The 17,759-nt window shown below is 37.3% G+C and overlaps 1 protein-coding gene across 2 annotated transcripts in view; it reads right to left on the reverse strand.

Annotated features, from left to right (window-relative positions):
* Positions 1-17,759, reverse strand: part of LOC107749798 (myotubularin-like) — a 31,356-nt gene that overhangs the window by 8,756 nt on the left and 4,841 nt on the right. The window contains exons 2-12 of one of the 2 annotated variants that reach the window (XM_016564975.1): positions 17,214-17,297; positions 15,317-15,389; positions 10,483-10,577; positions 6,247-6,357; positions 5,784-5,885; positions 5,487-5,570; positions 5,138-5,287; positions 4,126-4,311; positions 3,469-3,654; positions 2,476-2,679; positions 1,557-1,649 (exon numbers count right to left, since the gene is read on the reverse strand). In XM_016564975.1, the coding sequence (XP_016420461.1) occupies positions 1,557-1,649; positions 2,476-2,679; positions 3,469-3,654; positions 4,126-4,311; positions 5,138-5,287; positions 5,487-5,570; positions 5,784-5,885; positions 6,247-6,357; positions 10,483-10,577; positions 15,317-15,389; positions 17,214-17,276 (1,347 nt within the window). In that variant the 5' untranslated portion in view covers positions 17,277-17,297. The remainder of the gene's footprint in view (positions 1-1,556; positions 1,650-2,475; positions 2,680-3,468; positions 3,655-4,125; positions 4,312-5,137; positions 5,288-5,486; positions 5,571-5,783; positions 5,886-6,246; positions 6,358-10,482; positions 10,578-15,316; positions 15,390-17,213; positions 17,298-17,759) is intronic. The other variant, XM_016564976.1, reaches the window with a different exon arrangement.

Consider the following 17,759-nt stretch of genomic DNA (forward strand, 5'->3'; position numbering starts at 1 on the left):
TGATTAATATTTTTTTTTGGTTTCTGTACCCAATATTTTTAAAAAATTACAGGTATAGGTATCGGAAAGTACCGGAAATAAAAGTATCTGTATTGGACTCATTCTGGAAAAAGTGGTATCAGTGCATCCCCAGTTAAAGAGATTTATTTGCATTAAAGGTGCCATAGAATGGAAAACTGTATTTACCTTGGCATAGTTTAATAATAACAGTTCTGTACATGGAAATGACATACCGTGAGCCTCAAACATCATTGTTTCCTCCTTCTTATGTAAGTCTCGTGCATGCAAAAGACCACTGAAAAATAGGCGAATCAGAACATAACAAAATCTAATTAGCCGGATAAAATTATTTTACAAAACACATTAAGAAAATGCATTTCAAATCTGTATTATGTTTTCTTTTGATTAACACAAAAGAGATATTTGAGATGCTGATTTCTGTGTTATATATTAGACAATGATGTTCAAGCTCCAATAAAGTACTTAATACTACTGCTGACTACATACAACAGCTAGCTTTGTGTTGTTAAAGGGTTAGTTCACCCAAAAATGAAAATTAGCCCATAAATTACTCACCTTCACGTCATCCTAGGTGTATATGACTTTCTTCTTTCAGACGAATCCAGTTGGAGTTATATTAAAAATGGTCTTTGATCTTTCAAGCTGTTTAATGCCACTCAGCGGGTGTTGCATGCATCGGTCCAAAAGAAGTTAAATAAAAAGCGCTCATCCATAAAAAACCCAGTCTCACACGGCTCCGGGGGGTGAACAAAGGCCTCCATAGAAAAATATCCATATTCAAAACGTAATAATCACTTTAATCTAGGGAAGCAGTTCCGGGCGGATGACGTATGACGTCAGCCCATGGTTGATAGAAGGATGCAGTTATTGCATGGATGGAGCAAGAACAATGTAAGTGTCCAGAAGGCCTTTGTTCACCCCCCGGTGCCGTGTGAGACACTTTTTTATGGATGGGCTTTTTATTTAACTTCTTTTGGACTGATGCATGCAACACCCGCTGAGTGGCATTAAACAGCTTGAAAGATCAAAGACAATTTTTTATATAACTCCGACAGGATTCGTCTGAAAGAAGAAAGTCATATACACCTAGGATGACTTGAGGGTGAGTAATTTATGGGCTAATTTTCATTTTTGGGTGAACTAACCCTTTAAGTGGTTTGCCACTCAGATCTCAAGGTTGCATATATTTAAATATACCGTGTTAAGTTGTTTTGTGCCAGGTTTGATATCAATGATGCTGAATGCTGTATGCTGTCTCGTGTTACAATGCGGTCACATTTACCGTTGTTCTGCAAATTTTCACAGGGGCTAAATAACGGAATTGGATTTTAACGGAATCCACATGATTGGGAATGTCAAGTGAAGGCGGATGCTGTTAGAGTCACAGCATAAATCAGCATCCACAATGACTGAACAGCAGCTCAGACATTTTGCAAAATACCTCCTTTTGTGTTCCACAGAACAGAAAGAACAAAACAGCAATACAGGTTTGGAGCAGTATGACAGTTCACATGGTTAGACAATTAGATTCCTACCTGTTTAGTCATTTGCCACACGCAGTCAATAAACTGCAAAAAGATAGGTGACCTGTCCTGATCTGCATGGTTTTTGTCTCCATGGCCGATTCTCTACACACATATAAAGCATGAAGTAAATACCAACTGATAACAATTTGTTTTTTTGTTTACAAAAAAAACAAAAGCTAAAACACCCAGATGTGGTTTACCCTTATTATTAATGCTCTATCAACTCTATTAAAGCAATCACCCTGATAACATGGCTGACAGAACTCAAACTCCATCACTAATGGCGCTTTTCCACTGCATGGTACGGCACGGTTCGGCTCGGTACGGTTCACTTTTTGGGGGTTTTCCACTGGGTACAGTACCTGGGACCTGATACTTTTTTTAGTACCACCTCGGTTGGGGTTCCAAGCGAACCGTACCGTTACCAAAACGTGACGTGTAAACCCTGCTGATGACGGATTGGCCGGAGAGAATCGTCACTATCTGCGTCACTGAACTTGCGACACAAACACAACAGAAGCGCTAGATTTAAATCAGCACAGCCAGCGAAGGATCGAACGCAACTGTTTTGAACGAGCGCACCTTTTTTTTAACAACCAAAAAGTTTTGTTGTCTGTTGCGGAAGAACAGACGTTCCTCTCGTTGATAGCAGAGGAGCGGATCCAGCGAGAGCTTGATGGGGCGACGCGGAATGAAAACGTTTTTTTAGGAGTCGTGGTATAAGAGGCGGCGCAACTATAACGACATGTGAATAATCCCGCCCACTCTAAAGTGGTACTGAACTGCAGTGGAAACGCAAACCGTGCCGAGCCGAACCGTGCCGTGCCGTACTGAGCCGTACCGAGCCGAGTCGTACCACGCAGTGGAAAAGGGCCATAAATGTGTGGTTTTCCAGATCCAAGACTTTGTAAACCCAGCTGGGACTCACTGAGGCGAACTTGTGTCCAAAGCTGATCCATTCCTTCTCCAGCAGCACCTGGAAGCCCCTGAGAGTCCTGTAGTATGAATCCAGCATCAGCATGGCCAGAGAGGTGAGCTGAGCTGTGCGGTCCCAGCCGTCACTGCAGTGCACCACCACAGAGCTCCCAGAAGACACCTTATCAGCCACCTGGATGGCCCCTGATAGCACCAGCTAGTGCAGGATAGAAGGTAGTTACAGTAGAGCATGTTGAGTTTTATAATCAGGGGTGCACATAAGTTTTTCAGCCTGGTTCTCAAAAGAGCACCTGGAGTTTTGATTTGGTCTTCACACTGCACAGAGTGCGACTCATTAAATGGTACATGAAGTGTGAAAGTAAGTGTTTTTAGTAAGAAGTACTAAAAGTAAGAATTTATAAAAAAATAAAAATAAAAAAAAGAATGATAGTGATAATAATATTATTGCACTTTATTTATTTTTTAAAATAAAATAAACAAAATAATAAGATGTAATAATAATATTATATTTTAAAATAAAAATGGAGTATTAAATAAAAATACAATTATTTTATAGTAAATTTAAAAATAAAATGCTAATATATAAACATTTTTTAATATGAATTTTCATCATTTTAAAACATAAAATCAGCAAGCTTTTATTTTGGCGGGTTGCCGGCAAGTATATGCGCTGCTGGGTTTAGCGCTGCCGATTGAAGAACGTCAGTGAAGAGCGTCAGTGAATCAAATGTCACAGTTTTGCATTGTGCTTTGAAAACGGCAGCGGATAGCCTAGATTTATGCTCTCAGTTCGAATAGAAATCTTATACAGTATTACAGTTTGTCAATCTAAAATTGTAATTGTGCATTAACAGCTGTCAACCATGTCGGTACGCAAATGAGCGGTCTAAACTAATTTTCACAGCGTAATTTTTATTTTGGTCGCGTACCACTTATGTGCACCCGTTTATAATACATATTGGTATGCATGGAATAAAAAACAAACCTTAATATGCTCTAGCCAGTGGGTGGACTCCAGGCTGGAGAGCCAATGAGACTCCTCCACATTGGGGTAGACAATGTCCTTTAACTTCTTCAGTGACTCCCTCATGACATGGATATTATGGATGTCCAGAAAGACCAGCTCAGCATTCTGATATGCATCGTCACCCTCGTAACCCCCTCCTGTGGCCTGCAGGGTAAGGGGTGAGAAGTGTACAGGTTAAGATATGTGATCATGTAGAGAAATTCTGCACACTTACTTTCACACTTCATGTACCAAAACACATTTTCCAAGAAAAAATATTGGATCAATAATGCCATTTCAAAATGCTCTGTCAGTGGTGTTCAGTGTGGCATAGCTTTCAAGCACCACTGTGGTCCACGTCTGGGTCCACATTGTGGTTGGTTTTGCTTTTAATTAGTTTGGCAACACACTCATGCAAAAGCAAACAGTTTTGTTTGTCTAATACAAACCAAGAGTCCAAGACCGACTGGAAAACAGTAACCAGCCCATACCTTCAGTGGATACGGCCATAAGTTAGATATGAGGTAAACAAAGAGGGTTTTCATATTCAAAAACTCAAGAATTCCTTGGAGATTAATTTGAATCTCTCAGACCTGACACTAAGCCCCACTTATTAGTAACCCTCTGCGATCTTACCTTGTTTGCCACAGCATTGACATTAGGCCTGGCATCATAGATGGTGAGTTTGGTAGTACCATTGGCCTCACGGATTAGGTCCAAGTAACGTTCATCATCTTTGTTGCGCTTGCCGCTCATTCCCACCAACGGCTGGCTACACCGCATGATCACAGCATGGTTCTCTTTATGGAACCACGACAACACCTGAGAGGGGAAGGAAACACATCATCATTACGGAAGGTAAGGTCATCAACAAACATTTAAAAAACACATTGTTGAATTGAAGATGAGGAGAACAAAAGAAAGCTTTATCATCATCTAGGGGTGCACAATATGTATCGGTACCATACTGGTTGCCAAAATTAGGAATTTTCTTTTTTATTAGTATATTAGATATAAATTCAAAATTGGTTATACATTGTCTATATTTAATTGTTCATGCTAATTTCCCTATTTTTACATTTATATTACATTTTCATGTAATGCTCACTTAAAGTTAATCTTTAAAAACAGTATTACTGTAATAACACTGTTAATCACTTTTTATCTTTAGCAGATCTCAAAATGAACATCCATTTTTCATACTGTGCATTATAATGTTGTGATGCGTAAATCCACTTGTAGAATTTAAAATGACTGAATGTAGTTTTTAGGATTTAATTTTTTCATTTATTTAGACAAAATACTAAAAATAGCATAGAATTTTAATATTGGGTATTTCTTAGTTATTAGTCGTAACAAGTGCATCTCAGGCATTATCATCATACAGAGATATATAAATATCCAACCACATATAATAATAATAATAATAAATATCACATATCACAGTAAATATATGAAAGTAAATATACAATTAAATAAATCTGAAAAGCATTGCCTTCTTATTTATGTGCAAAAATTTCAATTGGCATTCTCCAAAATTTTCCACTAAACAGCCTACATTATGCAGCAGAAGCTTGAATATGACCTTCCAACAAAAATCACACCATTATTCTGGCCTTTCATACTGGTCATCTGTGAAAGAGCTCACCGGGATGCGGCAGCGGGAACGGAAGGTAGCAACTCTTCTAAGATCTTCCTCTGTGGCCTTGTATGGAACAACAAGAATTGTGGGATAGGTGTCACACAGCTCGTAGTTCTTATTGATGAAAGTGACCCTCCACTCACTACTGGGTAGACCCTGACAATCAGAACAGAAAAACAACACATAATCATTAATGAAAGTGCACTGTGCAGTATTGCACACTGTGCAGTAACTACATTAACAATATTATATTTTATTATATTATATAAGCAAGTGAATGGCAAGTGTGAGCAGTTTGAACAAGGGCAGCACGACTGTTTCTAGACTAGCACAAGTCCTGGCATCTGGTCCTCACCTGCCTCCTGTACTCTTCCATGGCCTCATAAACGTTCCAGCCATTCTCCTCATACTTCTCCTGACTCAGAAAGGCAAAGAGTTGCTGTGAAAGTCAAAGAAAGAATAAGTTAAAGAGTAAGTTAAACCAGTATTTCATGCATTCTGCTAATGATGAAAGCCGGTTGTGAAATGCTGAAACGTTGACACTTAATCGCACTGCATAAAATGCACAAAAGTGATTAATGTAGTTTTAAATCATTTCTGAATGAGTCTAAAAATTAGCATTTGAGAATAACGTTAAACACCAAACACTGACCATTCCATGAGACAGTGGGAAAGCATATTTGAAAAGAATCTCAAAGATGTCTCTTCGGCTGTGGCCTTCTTGCTTCAGAGCAAATCGCAGGTTCCTCATGTCCTGATATACACACACACACACACACACACACACACACACACAAAATGATTTGAGAATGTCACACTTCTGCTCTAACCTAACCTGTCACATTTTCATACTATAGCAGTTTACATTCAAAATCAAAGCAGAAGCTGTAAGTGCTCTAAAAACAGATGAAGGTACTAACATGTATAGAAAATATTCTAAAACATTTTTGGAGCAAATGGTTATTAAACACTGTGTGATACTACACATGCAGTATGTCGAGTTAAAATCTGGCTTGCAACACTTTAGGATCCCACCACCACTTTTCCCCTCATTTGCTGCCCTTAACATTAGCAGTTATGGGATGTGAATTTCTAGGGCTTTGTGTGAGCGATACCTTGCAGGTGATTTCAAGCCCGTAGGAGTTCTCTCCTCGACTGGAGGCTCCGCCCATCTTCTCTACACGGCTTATGACACCTAATGGCACGTCCAGGGTAACTGGCGTCTCCTTTAGACAGGAAGTGACAATCTTATATGTATGTATGTACAATAAACACATCAGAAGTGACACTTTCAGTTCCTTGCAATTAAATATGTGCTAAAGCATGTCACAGAAAGTTTGTTTAAAAGGTCTTTGGTTCCATCTAACCAGTCCACTAACATATTTGCGTGATGCCACTAGATCATCAATCTAAAGCATAAGATTTTACATTTACATTTAGTCATTTAGCAGACGCTTTTATCCAAAGCAACTTACAAATGAGGACAATAAAAGTCGTCAAAACTAACAAAAGAGCAACAATATAAGTGCAAATGACAAGTCTCGGTTAGCCTACGCAGTACACTTTAGCACTAACTACACAGAGCCGATGTTCACTGACGAGCTGTGCAAAAAATCGCGCGAATATGAACGTGGTTTTGCACAGCTCGTCAGTGAACAACGGCTCTGTGTAGTTAATGCTGCTCAATGTGAAAGCACGCACGTGATGGAGATTTACCGCTGATTACAGAACCGGCTTTTCTGACAAGATGCACGTTAAATATCGCATGCGATTTATCGTGCAGCCCTAATATATATATTATACATATATCCTCAGCACACACAAATACACACACACACAAAGAAAAACAAGTAGATAGAATAGAAAAAATAGAATAGATAAATGTAGATTAAATGTTAAATAAAAAAAAGAAGATAAATGTAGATAAAGTAGAATTAAAATAGAATAGAACTGAATTTTATGCAAGCAGCTATTGGTAGCCAGTGAAAATTGATGAACAGAGGTGTGACGCGTTCTTTTCGGCTCATTTAAGATTAATCTTGCAGCGACATTTTGGATAAATTGTAGAGGTTTGATAGAAGTGGCTGGAAGACCTGCCAAGTGAGCATTGCAATAGTCCAGCCTGGATAGAACAAGAGCTTGAACAAGGAGTTGTGTTGCATGTTCTGATAATAATGGCCTGATCTTCCTAATGTTGTATAAAGCAAATCTGCAGGACCGGGCAGTTTTAGCAATGTGGTCTGAGAAATTCAGCTTATCATCAATCACAACTCCAAGGTTTCTAGCTGTTTTTGAAGGAGTTATGGTTGATGAGCCTAACTGGATGGTGAAATTTTGATAAAGTGATGGGTTTGTTGAAACCACAAGCAGTTCTGTCTTGGCCAGGTTGAGTTGAAGGTGATGGTCTGTCATCCAACAAGAAATATCTGTTAGACATGCTGAGATGCGAGCAGCTATCGTCGGATCATCAGGATGGAATGAGAGGTAGAGTTAAGTGTCATCAGCATAGCAGTTGTATGAAAAGCCATGTTTCTGAATGACAGAACCTAGTGATGCCATCTAGAAAGAGAAAAGAAGTGGTCCAAGAACTGAGCCCTGGGGCATTTTAATTAATTAATTTTAATTTATTTTAAAACTATATCTTTAAAACAGTCAATGTTACATTTGCTTCAGAGATGAAACAGTATAAAAATTTCTTATCAAGATTATAGTGATCAAAATGATCACCATTATCAGCATGGTATTGTTAAAATGTGCTAGAAATGTTCAAAAAGTACTGACATATAAATCATTTAACAAGTTTTATATTTAAAATCAACAAACAACAAATAAAATTAATTTTTGTTTGCATAAACACTAAAACCATAACATTATCAATTATGTCCGGATTTTAAACGACCACATGACAACAGTTTATCTAACAACATGCATGACATTTTCAAATGAAGCTTTGAAAAAGTTTCATAAAATGGTAAACCTCACATTTCAGCCTTTAAATAAAGAATAGGGTTAGGTCAAAACGATAAGTGATTATTAAATGATTATATGTATTTTATCTGCTCCATAAATAATTCTAGATACCTTATCCGAATTGTTTAAATGTGTAGAATCCACATAAGCTTGTTTTTGATCAACCGGTCTAACTTTACAGCAGGGCATGCAAATTCGGTTTTTTGGCCAAACAAAAACTGCACACAGGCTGAATGTAAATGTAACTCTGTAAATCCACTCTCTGAAAGCATGTGGTGCTTATGGAACAGCAGAATAAGAGCAGTTTCCCGTAACCTCCGTAGACAAAGCATTGCGATAAGATTAAGAACACTTCTTTATTAGGTATTACATGGAGCGAAGATGAAAACAAAATGCCATCGAAAGACAGTCAGAACCCTCAGAGGTACATTCATATAATAAATTAATTCATATATTCATTTGTATAATTCCCTCAGCACTCTTTTAAAACCTCCCAGCTGTCCGCCATGTTTTCACACAAAACTAAACTACTCTGCATGCTATGCGCAGGTGAGACTGTTACATGAAACTTTGCTTTATGCTGGGCAGTATTTATTTATCCTGAGTTGTTCAAATCGCGGTAATCGAATACGGTTTTATTGATAATTAAAATATAAAACGGCAATACTAACCGTGGGGAATTTTATCATGATTTATCATCAAGCCGGTAATCGTTTCATCCCTAGTTTGTATTACTGTATCGACACTTGAATGAATTTCACAACTTTGTGTACCTCCAGCATTTTTTCTTTCTTCCACTTTGCCAGGCTGACAGATCATGGCAACGGACCACATCAACGGTCAAAACATCCACAAACCAGGGCTGCAGGTGTCCGCTACCATGTGCCAACCAAGGACAAAGCCAGATACGAGATGAAACCCTTTCTCTGACTGATATGATGTGAAATCTCTCCTTCTTCCAGTCCTCTCATATTCGTCTCGTCTCATGTAATACAGACCTAAAGGGATGTGTGCTTTAACTGAAGGTGGACACTAAAATTTGATCCAAAATAAAGAATGTGGAAACAAGCCTTTAACGTAGAAATTGAGGAGGAAAGACTGAAAGACAGAAATAAAGGAGAAGCTTTGAAAAAGTTTCATAAAATGGTAAACCTCACATTTCAGCCTTTAAATAAAGAATAGGGTTAGGTCAAAACGATAAGTGATTATTAAATGATTATATGTATTTTATCTGCTCCATAAATAATTCTAGATACCTTATCCGAATTGTTTAAATGTGTAGAATCCACATAAGCTTGTTTTTGATCAACCGGTCTAACTTTACAGCAGGGCATGCAAATTCGGTTTTTTGGCCAAACAAAAACTGCACACAGGCTGAATGTAAATGTAACTCTGTAAATCCACTCTCTGAAAGCATGTGGTGCTTATGGAACAGCAGAATAAGAGCAGTTTCCCGTAACCTCCGTAGACAAAGCATTGCGATAAGATTAAGAACACTTCTTTATTAGGTATTACATGGAGCGAAGATGAAAACAAAATGCCATCGAAAGACAGTCAGAACCCTCAGAGGTACATTCATATAATAAATTAATTCATATATTCATTTGTATAATTCCCTCAGCACTCTTTTAAAACCTCCCAGCTGTCCGCCATGTTTTCACACAAAACTAAACTACTCTGCATGCTATGCGCAGGTGAGACTGTTACATGAAACTTTGCTTTATGCTGGGCAGTATTTATTTATCCTGAGTTGTTCAAATCGCGGTAATCGAATACGGTTTTATTGATAATTAAAATATAAAACGGCAATACTAACCGTGGGGAATTTTATCATGATTTATCATCAAACCGGTAATCGTTTCATCCCTAGTTTGTATTACTGTATCGACACTTGAATGAATTTCACAACTTTGTGTACCTCCAGCATTTTTTCTTTCTTCCACTTTGCCAGGCTGACAGATCATGGCAACGGACCACATCAACGGTCAAAACATCCACAAACCAGGGCTGCAGGTGTCCGCTACCATGTGCCAACCAAGGACAAAGCCAGATACGAGATGAAACCCTTTCTCTGACTGATATGATGTGAAATCTCTCCTTCTTCCAGTCCTCTCATATTCGTCTCGTCTCATGTAATACAGACCTAAAGGGATGTGTGCTTTAACTGAAGGTGGACACTAAAATTTGATCCAAAATAAAGAATGTGGAAACAAGCCTTTAACGTAGAAATTGAGGAGGAAAGACTGAAAGACAGAAATAAAGGAGGAAATGGATAAGCTGGTTTAAAAGAGGCACTGGCATGGCCTCAGAATGACTGTGCCTGAACACATAGAGAACTAATGCGTTGCATTTTGGGAAATGAAAATGAAAGTTTCTCTTACTGAGTCAGTGTTCTTGAAGTAAAGTCTGTAGTTGGTGATGAACACCTTTCCTTTGACTGCAGCATTAAAAGGGCAGATGTAGATGATGTCTTTATCTGAGGAGTAAAACAGAGTAGGAAATATATATAAAGCTCAAGATTTATTTAATACCATGAAATCTGACTTAAAATGTTTGTGGGAAACTATTAAAGGTGCATTAAAGTTAGGTAGCTAAGATATGAATAGTACTTTTGAATATGTTTTGTCAAAACGTTGTACACTCACATTAAATGAAGATTCCAGTCATATCATATAATTTTTTTTTTTTTTCATTTAAATGTTTTCGTTTTGAAATGTTGTTGTATGCATTTGAGCGTCTGCTAAATGACTAAAAGTAAAAAAAAGTAAAAGTAAAAGTATCAGTGGTCAAGACAAAACTATAGTATATAACAAAAATCGGTCCCCCCTCATATTTTGAGATCACATGACCAACCAAGTACTTTATTTTGATAGCCCTCTATTACTTATCTATTATTATTATTAAATTATTATTAGTATTATTATACTTTATTTTGATAGCCCTCTATTACTTATCTATTATTATTATTAAAACTTTCTTAGATAAAGGTGGTGTAGTTGGAGCAGTGTTCCTTGATTTAAAGAAAGCCTTTGACACCGTTAATCATAGAATCCTTATGTCTAAGCTATCTTGTTTTAATTTCTCATTACATACACTTAACTGGATAGAGTCATATCTATCAGATAGATTTCAGTGTGTTAGAGTACAAAATCACCAATCCAATGATTTAGGTACATCAACTGGTGTTCCGCAAGGATCTATTTTGGGTCCATTGCTTTTTGCTATATATATAAATGATTTTCATCTTGCATGTCCTGGCATTAATATACAAATGTATGCGGACGATACAGTAATTTATATACATGGTAATAGTCTAGCACAAGTTGCAAATGAACTCACGAATTCTATGGTTAATGTGTCAGCATGGCTAAAAGAGAATTGCTTACAACTAAATGTGTCCAAGACAGTATGTATGTTTTTCTCTAAGTCTAACAGTATTATTAAAGAGCCAGATGTTTACGTGTCAGGGGTGAGGCTGCAGGTAGTGCCTCAATATAAATATCTGGGAATCCTGATTGATTCTAAACTTACATTTAAAGCTCAAGTTAAAAAGGTTTGTAAGCAGGTTAAGTTTAATCTCTATAATTTTAAATTTATTAGAGATTATATGTCATTGGAGGCAGCTAAGATGTATATGTATTCTATGGTTATTTCTCACATGACTTACTGTTTAACCACCTGGTCTCAGGCGAGTTCAGTGACTCTAAAACCATTAGAGTCCTTATACAAACGTACACTTAAAGTCTTTGATAAGAAATCGGTGCATTATCATCATTGTCTAATACTGAAAAAATATAATTTAAGTTGGGAAAATATGATTAAGTATGCAAATGTATGCTTGATGTATAAAATTATTTATGGTTTATCTTCTCCTCCTCTTAGTCAGTTAGTTAGTATTAGAACAACTGATTATCGTTCTACAAGAGGTGCATTAAGAGGAGATTGTATCATACCGCTTAGACGAAGTAATTTTAGTCAGTCTGCTTTTTCTGTTAAAGCTGCACGAGAATGGAATACTATTCCGACAACTATACGAGATCTAGACACATATGCTTTATTTAGGGTTCAGTTGAAGAATTGGTTAATTCATACTCAGATTTGTCAACACTAGAATTTTATATTTGCTAGCTATCCTATTATTGATTGTATCTTGTTTGCATTGTCTTTATTTGATCCCATTGTTTTTTAATAGAATACTGTATGATTTGAACTATGTAATTATAACATTTTTTAGTATGTATTTTTAATTACATTTTATTTTAGGGTGACTTGTAACATCTTGTCCAGGGACTACGGATGTAAAATAGCCTTGGCTAATTCTGGTACATTTACAGGAATGTTTTATTAATGTACAATGTCCCTGTCAACTAAATAAAAAAAAAATAAAAAAAATTAAATAGAGCTGTGTGATGCTGCATCCTTGTCCCCATGATTTTAAGTTTTAAACTGTTTAAATACTTAGTTGGTTTTCATGATTCAGAGCACTTAGACAATGATTAGTGAGCCACACTGACCTGACTCACTTAGGTGCTTTATTAAGCATTTATAGGTGCTTCATTAGTATTGTACGCCCAAAGCATATTTCGCTCTTTACTCTTATGCTATGGTAATGTGTGCAGTGAACATGACAAATTTCATAGTATTTTCATGCATAGTAAGGAGGGCTCCAGACTGCGACCAAAAATATTAATTTGCAAGTGATATTTTTGCTGAGGTCGCCACTGGCAACTATAAATTTGCATGTAATGCCTTCTCTCCTGATTGTTTTGCGATCACATCTTTTGTTATGTTCAAAGTCTTAGTGGAAAAACAGTCCTCATCTCTGCCGAACAGCAGCTAAAAGCAGCTCCAGTTGTGAGAGATTCAAAATGCCAGAGACGTGTGAAGTAAAAGTGCAGAAAAGCAGTGTCTATTTCGCGCACAACTTGAACAAACTACAACAGCTAAAGCTGTCAGCTGTGTGGACATTAAAAATACCGTTAACAGTTCTCGTTTATAATCGATACTAATAAAGCTTCTTGTTATCAAGATCTTTAGTCTATATGCTGTGTTCTGTTAATGCGTGAACTTCATATTATTTGTAGCGCACTTGCCATCCAATAAACACAATAGGCTTCACAATAGGTTACATTTTAATAAACAAATTATCAGCTTTAAAACTGCCAAATTCATAACGAAATTCAAACAATACATACCGTTTTGGTGCTCTTTAATATGGCATGAGCGATTTCTTTAGTGCCTCAGATCAAGCAGAACGTGAACCCATCATCTTTCTCTTTACTACTATAGTACGAAATAAACATGAATGGACACCAAAAGGTATATTATAAGATAGCCTACAGAACAACTTACTGAAATGTCTCATGTAATCACCCATTCAGTGTTTCATACTGCGGAAAACGTTTAAAGCTTGTAAACAAATGCCTCGTAACAATCATTTACCTCAGAATAACCTTTTAGCGGTAATAAGCTCATTAGTCAGCTAGAAAAAATAACTATAAAGAGGAGCATTTTGCTAAATATAAGCACTATATTGCATATTCATATTTTTACTTAACCTGTTGTCTACATGATAAGAAAGAATGCAAGCAGCTAAAGATAAAATTCAACACCTCCTATAAAACTGCATGTTACTAATGAAGAAGAACAGACTGGATGTGTGCAAGACATATGACAACATTTATAAGATGCATTGAGCAGAAGCCCAAACTACACTCAAGGGCCAAGTGATGCTGAAATAATTATGGTCTGTGATATTGGCACAGATCCTGTATATTAAACAATTCTTTGTGACTGTATATAGTTCTCAAGTTGGAAAAGATGTTTAGTTCCCAGTCTAAGTGAACCTTAGTTCCCAAGACATCTACAAGATTGATTAAAATGCGTATGCTGTAAAAGGAGAGGAGACATAAATACATGACAGTATGACTGAAATGTTAAGGTGTTTAAAAAAATTAATAAACAAATAAAACACATTTATTCTGTGGCACTTAAAAAAAATAATTTGGCGCCTATTTATGTTCCTTATAGGAGTCTGGAGCCCTGGTAAGCATGAACTGTATGCATGCAGCCTGATTTTTCTAACCACACACACTCTGTATGCTTAACTTGCATATGCATCTTGATTTATTTTGCTTCAATAACTTCAGAAGAGAAATAGCGCAGACACTGGACAAGGATGAAACTTTCTAGTGTGCAAGTGTCGTGCACACTATCAAATGGAGCACACTTTGAAAGGCAATGTGTTCAGCTATATGAACCATTTGAACATTAAATTTCAAAGTGTCAATTAGAGGTCAACCGGTTCATCGGTTTTGCCGATTAATCGGCACCGATAGTTGATTGGCGGAACTATCGGTTATCGGCAAAAACCAATGCCGATAGTTTTCCGGGTTGCGTCCGTTGCTGGAGTGGCTTAGCAGGGTCCGCTGCCATTATACAGTACGAGAGCGGCCTCTAGAGGCGGAAATCACTAACAGCACGTGGTGTTTGTTTTGACACGTGACACTGCGCGCTGCACAGAGCGGGAAACTTCAAACGTGCATTTAAATGCTGCCGCGGAACAGAGCGCCATTCACATAGTTTTCCATTAAATTACATTATATTTGTCCCAAATCATTGTTAATGTACGTAATGACTTCACCCTAGGCTATAAATTATGTATTGTGCTCTTTCTGTGGCTCTAATACAGTCTTTATGCTTCATATAGAGAGCTGTAATACAGATCGCACTTTCTCTTTCCCTTTGCTCAGTTTTTTTTTAAACACCGAACTTCAAACTCATTTATGCCACATTGTTCATTCTTGAAGCAAACTTATGTCCGTTTGGTGATTAAATAAACAGTTTTAGACCGCTGCTGGAATTGAAAGTGACGCGTCTGGTGTGTGACTTCTCTCTACTAAATGCTGAGCAAAGGGTCTGAATACTTAGGACGATGTGATATTTCAGTTTTTCTTTTTAATAAATCTGCAAAAATGTCAACAATTCTGTGTTTTTCTGTCAATATGGGGTGCTGTGTGTACATTAATGAGGAAAAAAAATTAACTTAAATGATTTTAGCAAATGGCTGCAATATAACAAAGAGTGAAAAATTTAAGGGGGTCTGAATACTTTCCGTACCCACTGTATACTAGTATGACCAAAAGGCTTATGTAGATATAAGATTAATTCTTATTCAATAAGAGCCCACAAACATGCACACATGCTCTCACTCACCGATCACTCTCTCTTCTCCTGGCAGCATGGCAACATCTGCCAGCGGCTCCATCTTCAGGCTCTCTCTGGACGCCTGTCAACACATGCAGGAACATTGGGTTGACATGGGCACATCCCTCACACACACAAACGATCACAACTGTTTCTACTGACAACATTAATACACTACAGTTCTGAGCACGACTGTACTCAGTGGCATCTGATCAGAGGGGAAAAAACGCTGGGGAAAAAAATCTGAGAGTGACAGGAAGTAATGGAAGAGGAAGTAGTAAGAGAGGAAAATAAAGAGTAAGAGGAGACTGTCCTCTTTCACCCTCTGTCTATGAGCACCAGTCTGATGCTCTGTGTGTGTGTGTGTGTGTGATCAGGGATCCAGATTGTCTTTCCCTGGGCCATTTTCCTGCTGCCAGTTGAAGGTTAGTGAACTGGAATGTGAGCTAAGAGTGCCATTCACTGCGTGTGGTCGTTTATTCGGCCTTTTGCTGCTGTTCAGTGTTTGCATGTCACAACCCTGTGGGCAGAGTGAAGCAAGGGCTTCTGGGTAATGGTCTAGCCTGTGTTCTTGAGATGACAAATGGAGCAGCCAAACACACACACACAGAGTGATCCTAGCTGGAAAATGAACCTGTTTCACACAAACAAGATGTAGTTGGGTAAACAGAAGAGGGCAGATGAGGAAGGGGGAGAATAAAAAACAGCCAACTAGTAAGAGGATTAAAAGAGACACCGTTAAAGACATCTTAAAGGTACAGTGCTTTTTTTTCTGCAACATTCGTCTGCAATTGTTCAGTCATCTGGGAAATCAAGCCCAAATTTCTTAGTTATAATCATTTCTGCATATTAAGCTGTGATAGGAAAAAGAAAGAAAGAAAGAAAGAAAGGAGACTCACTAAGATAAAAAGAGGCAAATAGAAGCAATCACAGAGACAGATGGACGATTCTCTGTACAAAATCTCTCTAGCTGTCCTTGGGGACCCTGGAAAAACGGAGACTTGGGTTCTGCTGCCTATCACCTGCCAGGTGTTACAGCTCCACTAACATATGCATGGAACAGCAGTCTCCTGGCTCAAGCCCTAGTGATGTGCCAACTCCCTGTCTGCCTGGAATCCCCTCTGCCCAGAGACGTTCCCTTTGCCAAGTCAGACACTGTTCGTGTAGGGAGCTCTGCTTTTAAAGAAAACAATCTATTTTGCTTTAACCACTATTACAAGTTCCCATTTGAATTACACAATTTTCACATATTTAGCAACATGCAATACGCAAGCGTATTATTAATCACTCTATAAATGTACTGAATAGCTATGCTGGACTGAGTGCACTTAAAATAGACCAACTGGATAGATGACAAATAACGTGGACGTCAACTTTCTTTTTTAACATCATGGCCCTATGTAAAAAAAATAGTTCCATTGTATTATGTTATATTTTATTATATTACATATATAACTATATTAATAACCATATTCTAAATTAAATGAAAATGAAATTATATATATTTTCACCATTTGCTTTTGCAGCAGTTCACTTAAGTCCTGGGGTGTGACAAATTATTTTTTAAAAGTGCTAATAACACATGAGGCCTTGAAAATGCTGTTTAAAATAGCTCAAATGTAAAATACGTTGTCAATAAAAGAAGCACAAGGCAGCATATATCTCTTCTATAACATCTATATGGCTGTTTAATGCTATAGGAAAGCAGAGCAAAGGGCAGCTCTATTGATACCAGTGAAGTGCATTATTAATTCATGCAGAAAACGAAAGTCTAACCCTCCTACAACAGCATTGCACACTTACAGGATAGTGTAGTTTGTAAAGCAAAGGGGAAAAAATGAGAAACATTCTGTTACAGTCAAAGGACAGCACAATTACAACATGTCTGCACGCAGACTTCACTCACGTTTGGGCTGGAGTTGTTCCCCAGAGGACTGGAGTTGTAAGGTGCTATAGGAGCCGAGGCCATCACTGGGTTTGCTTCTTCCACCTCCACAAGAGACATGTCATTTTTCTTTCAGCTCAACAATATAGTTTTTTTTTCTGCTGTCCAGTAGTTCAGATTTGTACATTTTCAGTCGATTCACCATAAAAATATCTGTATTTATTTCTGACATCTACATTTAACTTTATAACACCTACAAATGGGCAATAAATGTATGAAGTGATTTTTACGCATTCAAACAGATGCTTCAAAGACTACTATAAATCATCTACACTATATGTCATTCAAAAGTTTGGGGTCGGTATAATTTTTTTGAAAGTCTCTTATATTCACCTGGGCTACATTTTACATCACAATTAAATTATTATATATTGTGAAATACTATTACAATTTAGGCCTATATAAGCTGATTTCTATTTAAACACATTTTAAAATGTAGCAGCCCTCTACGAACACCTTGGCAATTGAATCGCCATTGGCTAGTACATTTTTTAGTTTTTTTAGTTT

Source organism: Sinocyclocheilus rhinocerous, unplaced genomic scaffold, assembly GCF_001515625.1.
Source record: "Sinocyclocheilus rhinocerous isolate Xijiao unplaced genomic scaffold, SAMN03320098_v1.1 scaffold1131, whole genome shotgun sequence".
NCBI classification, from domain to species: Eukaryota; Metazoa; Chordata; class Actinopteri; order Cypriniformes; family Cyprinidae; genus Sinocyclocheilus; species Sinocyclocheilus rhinocerous.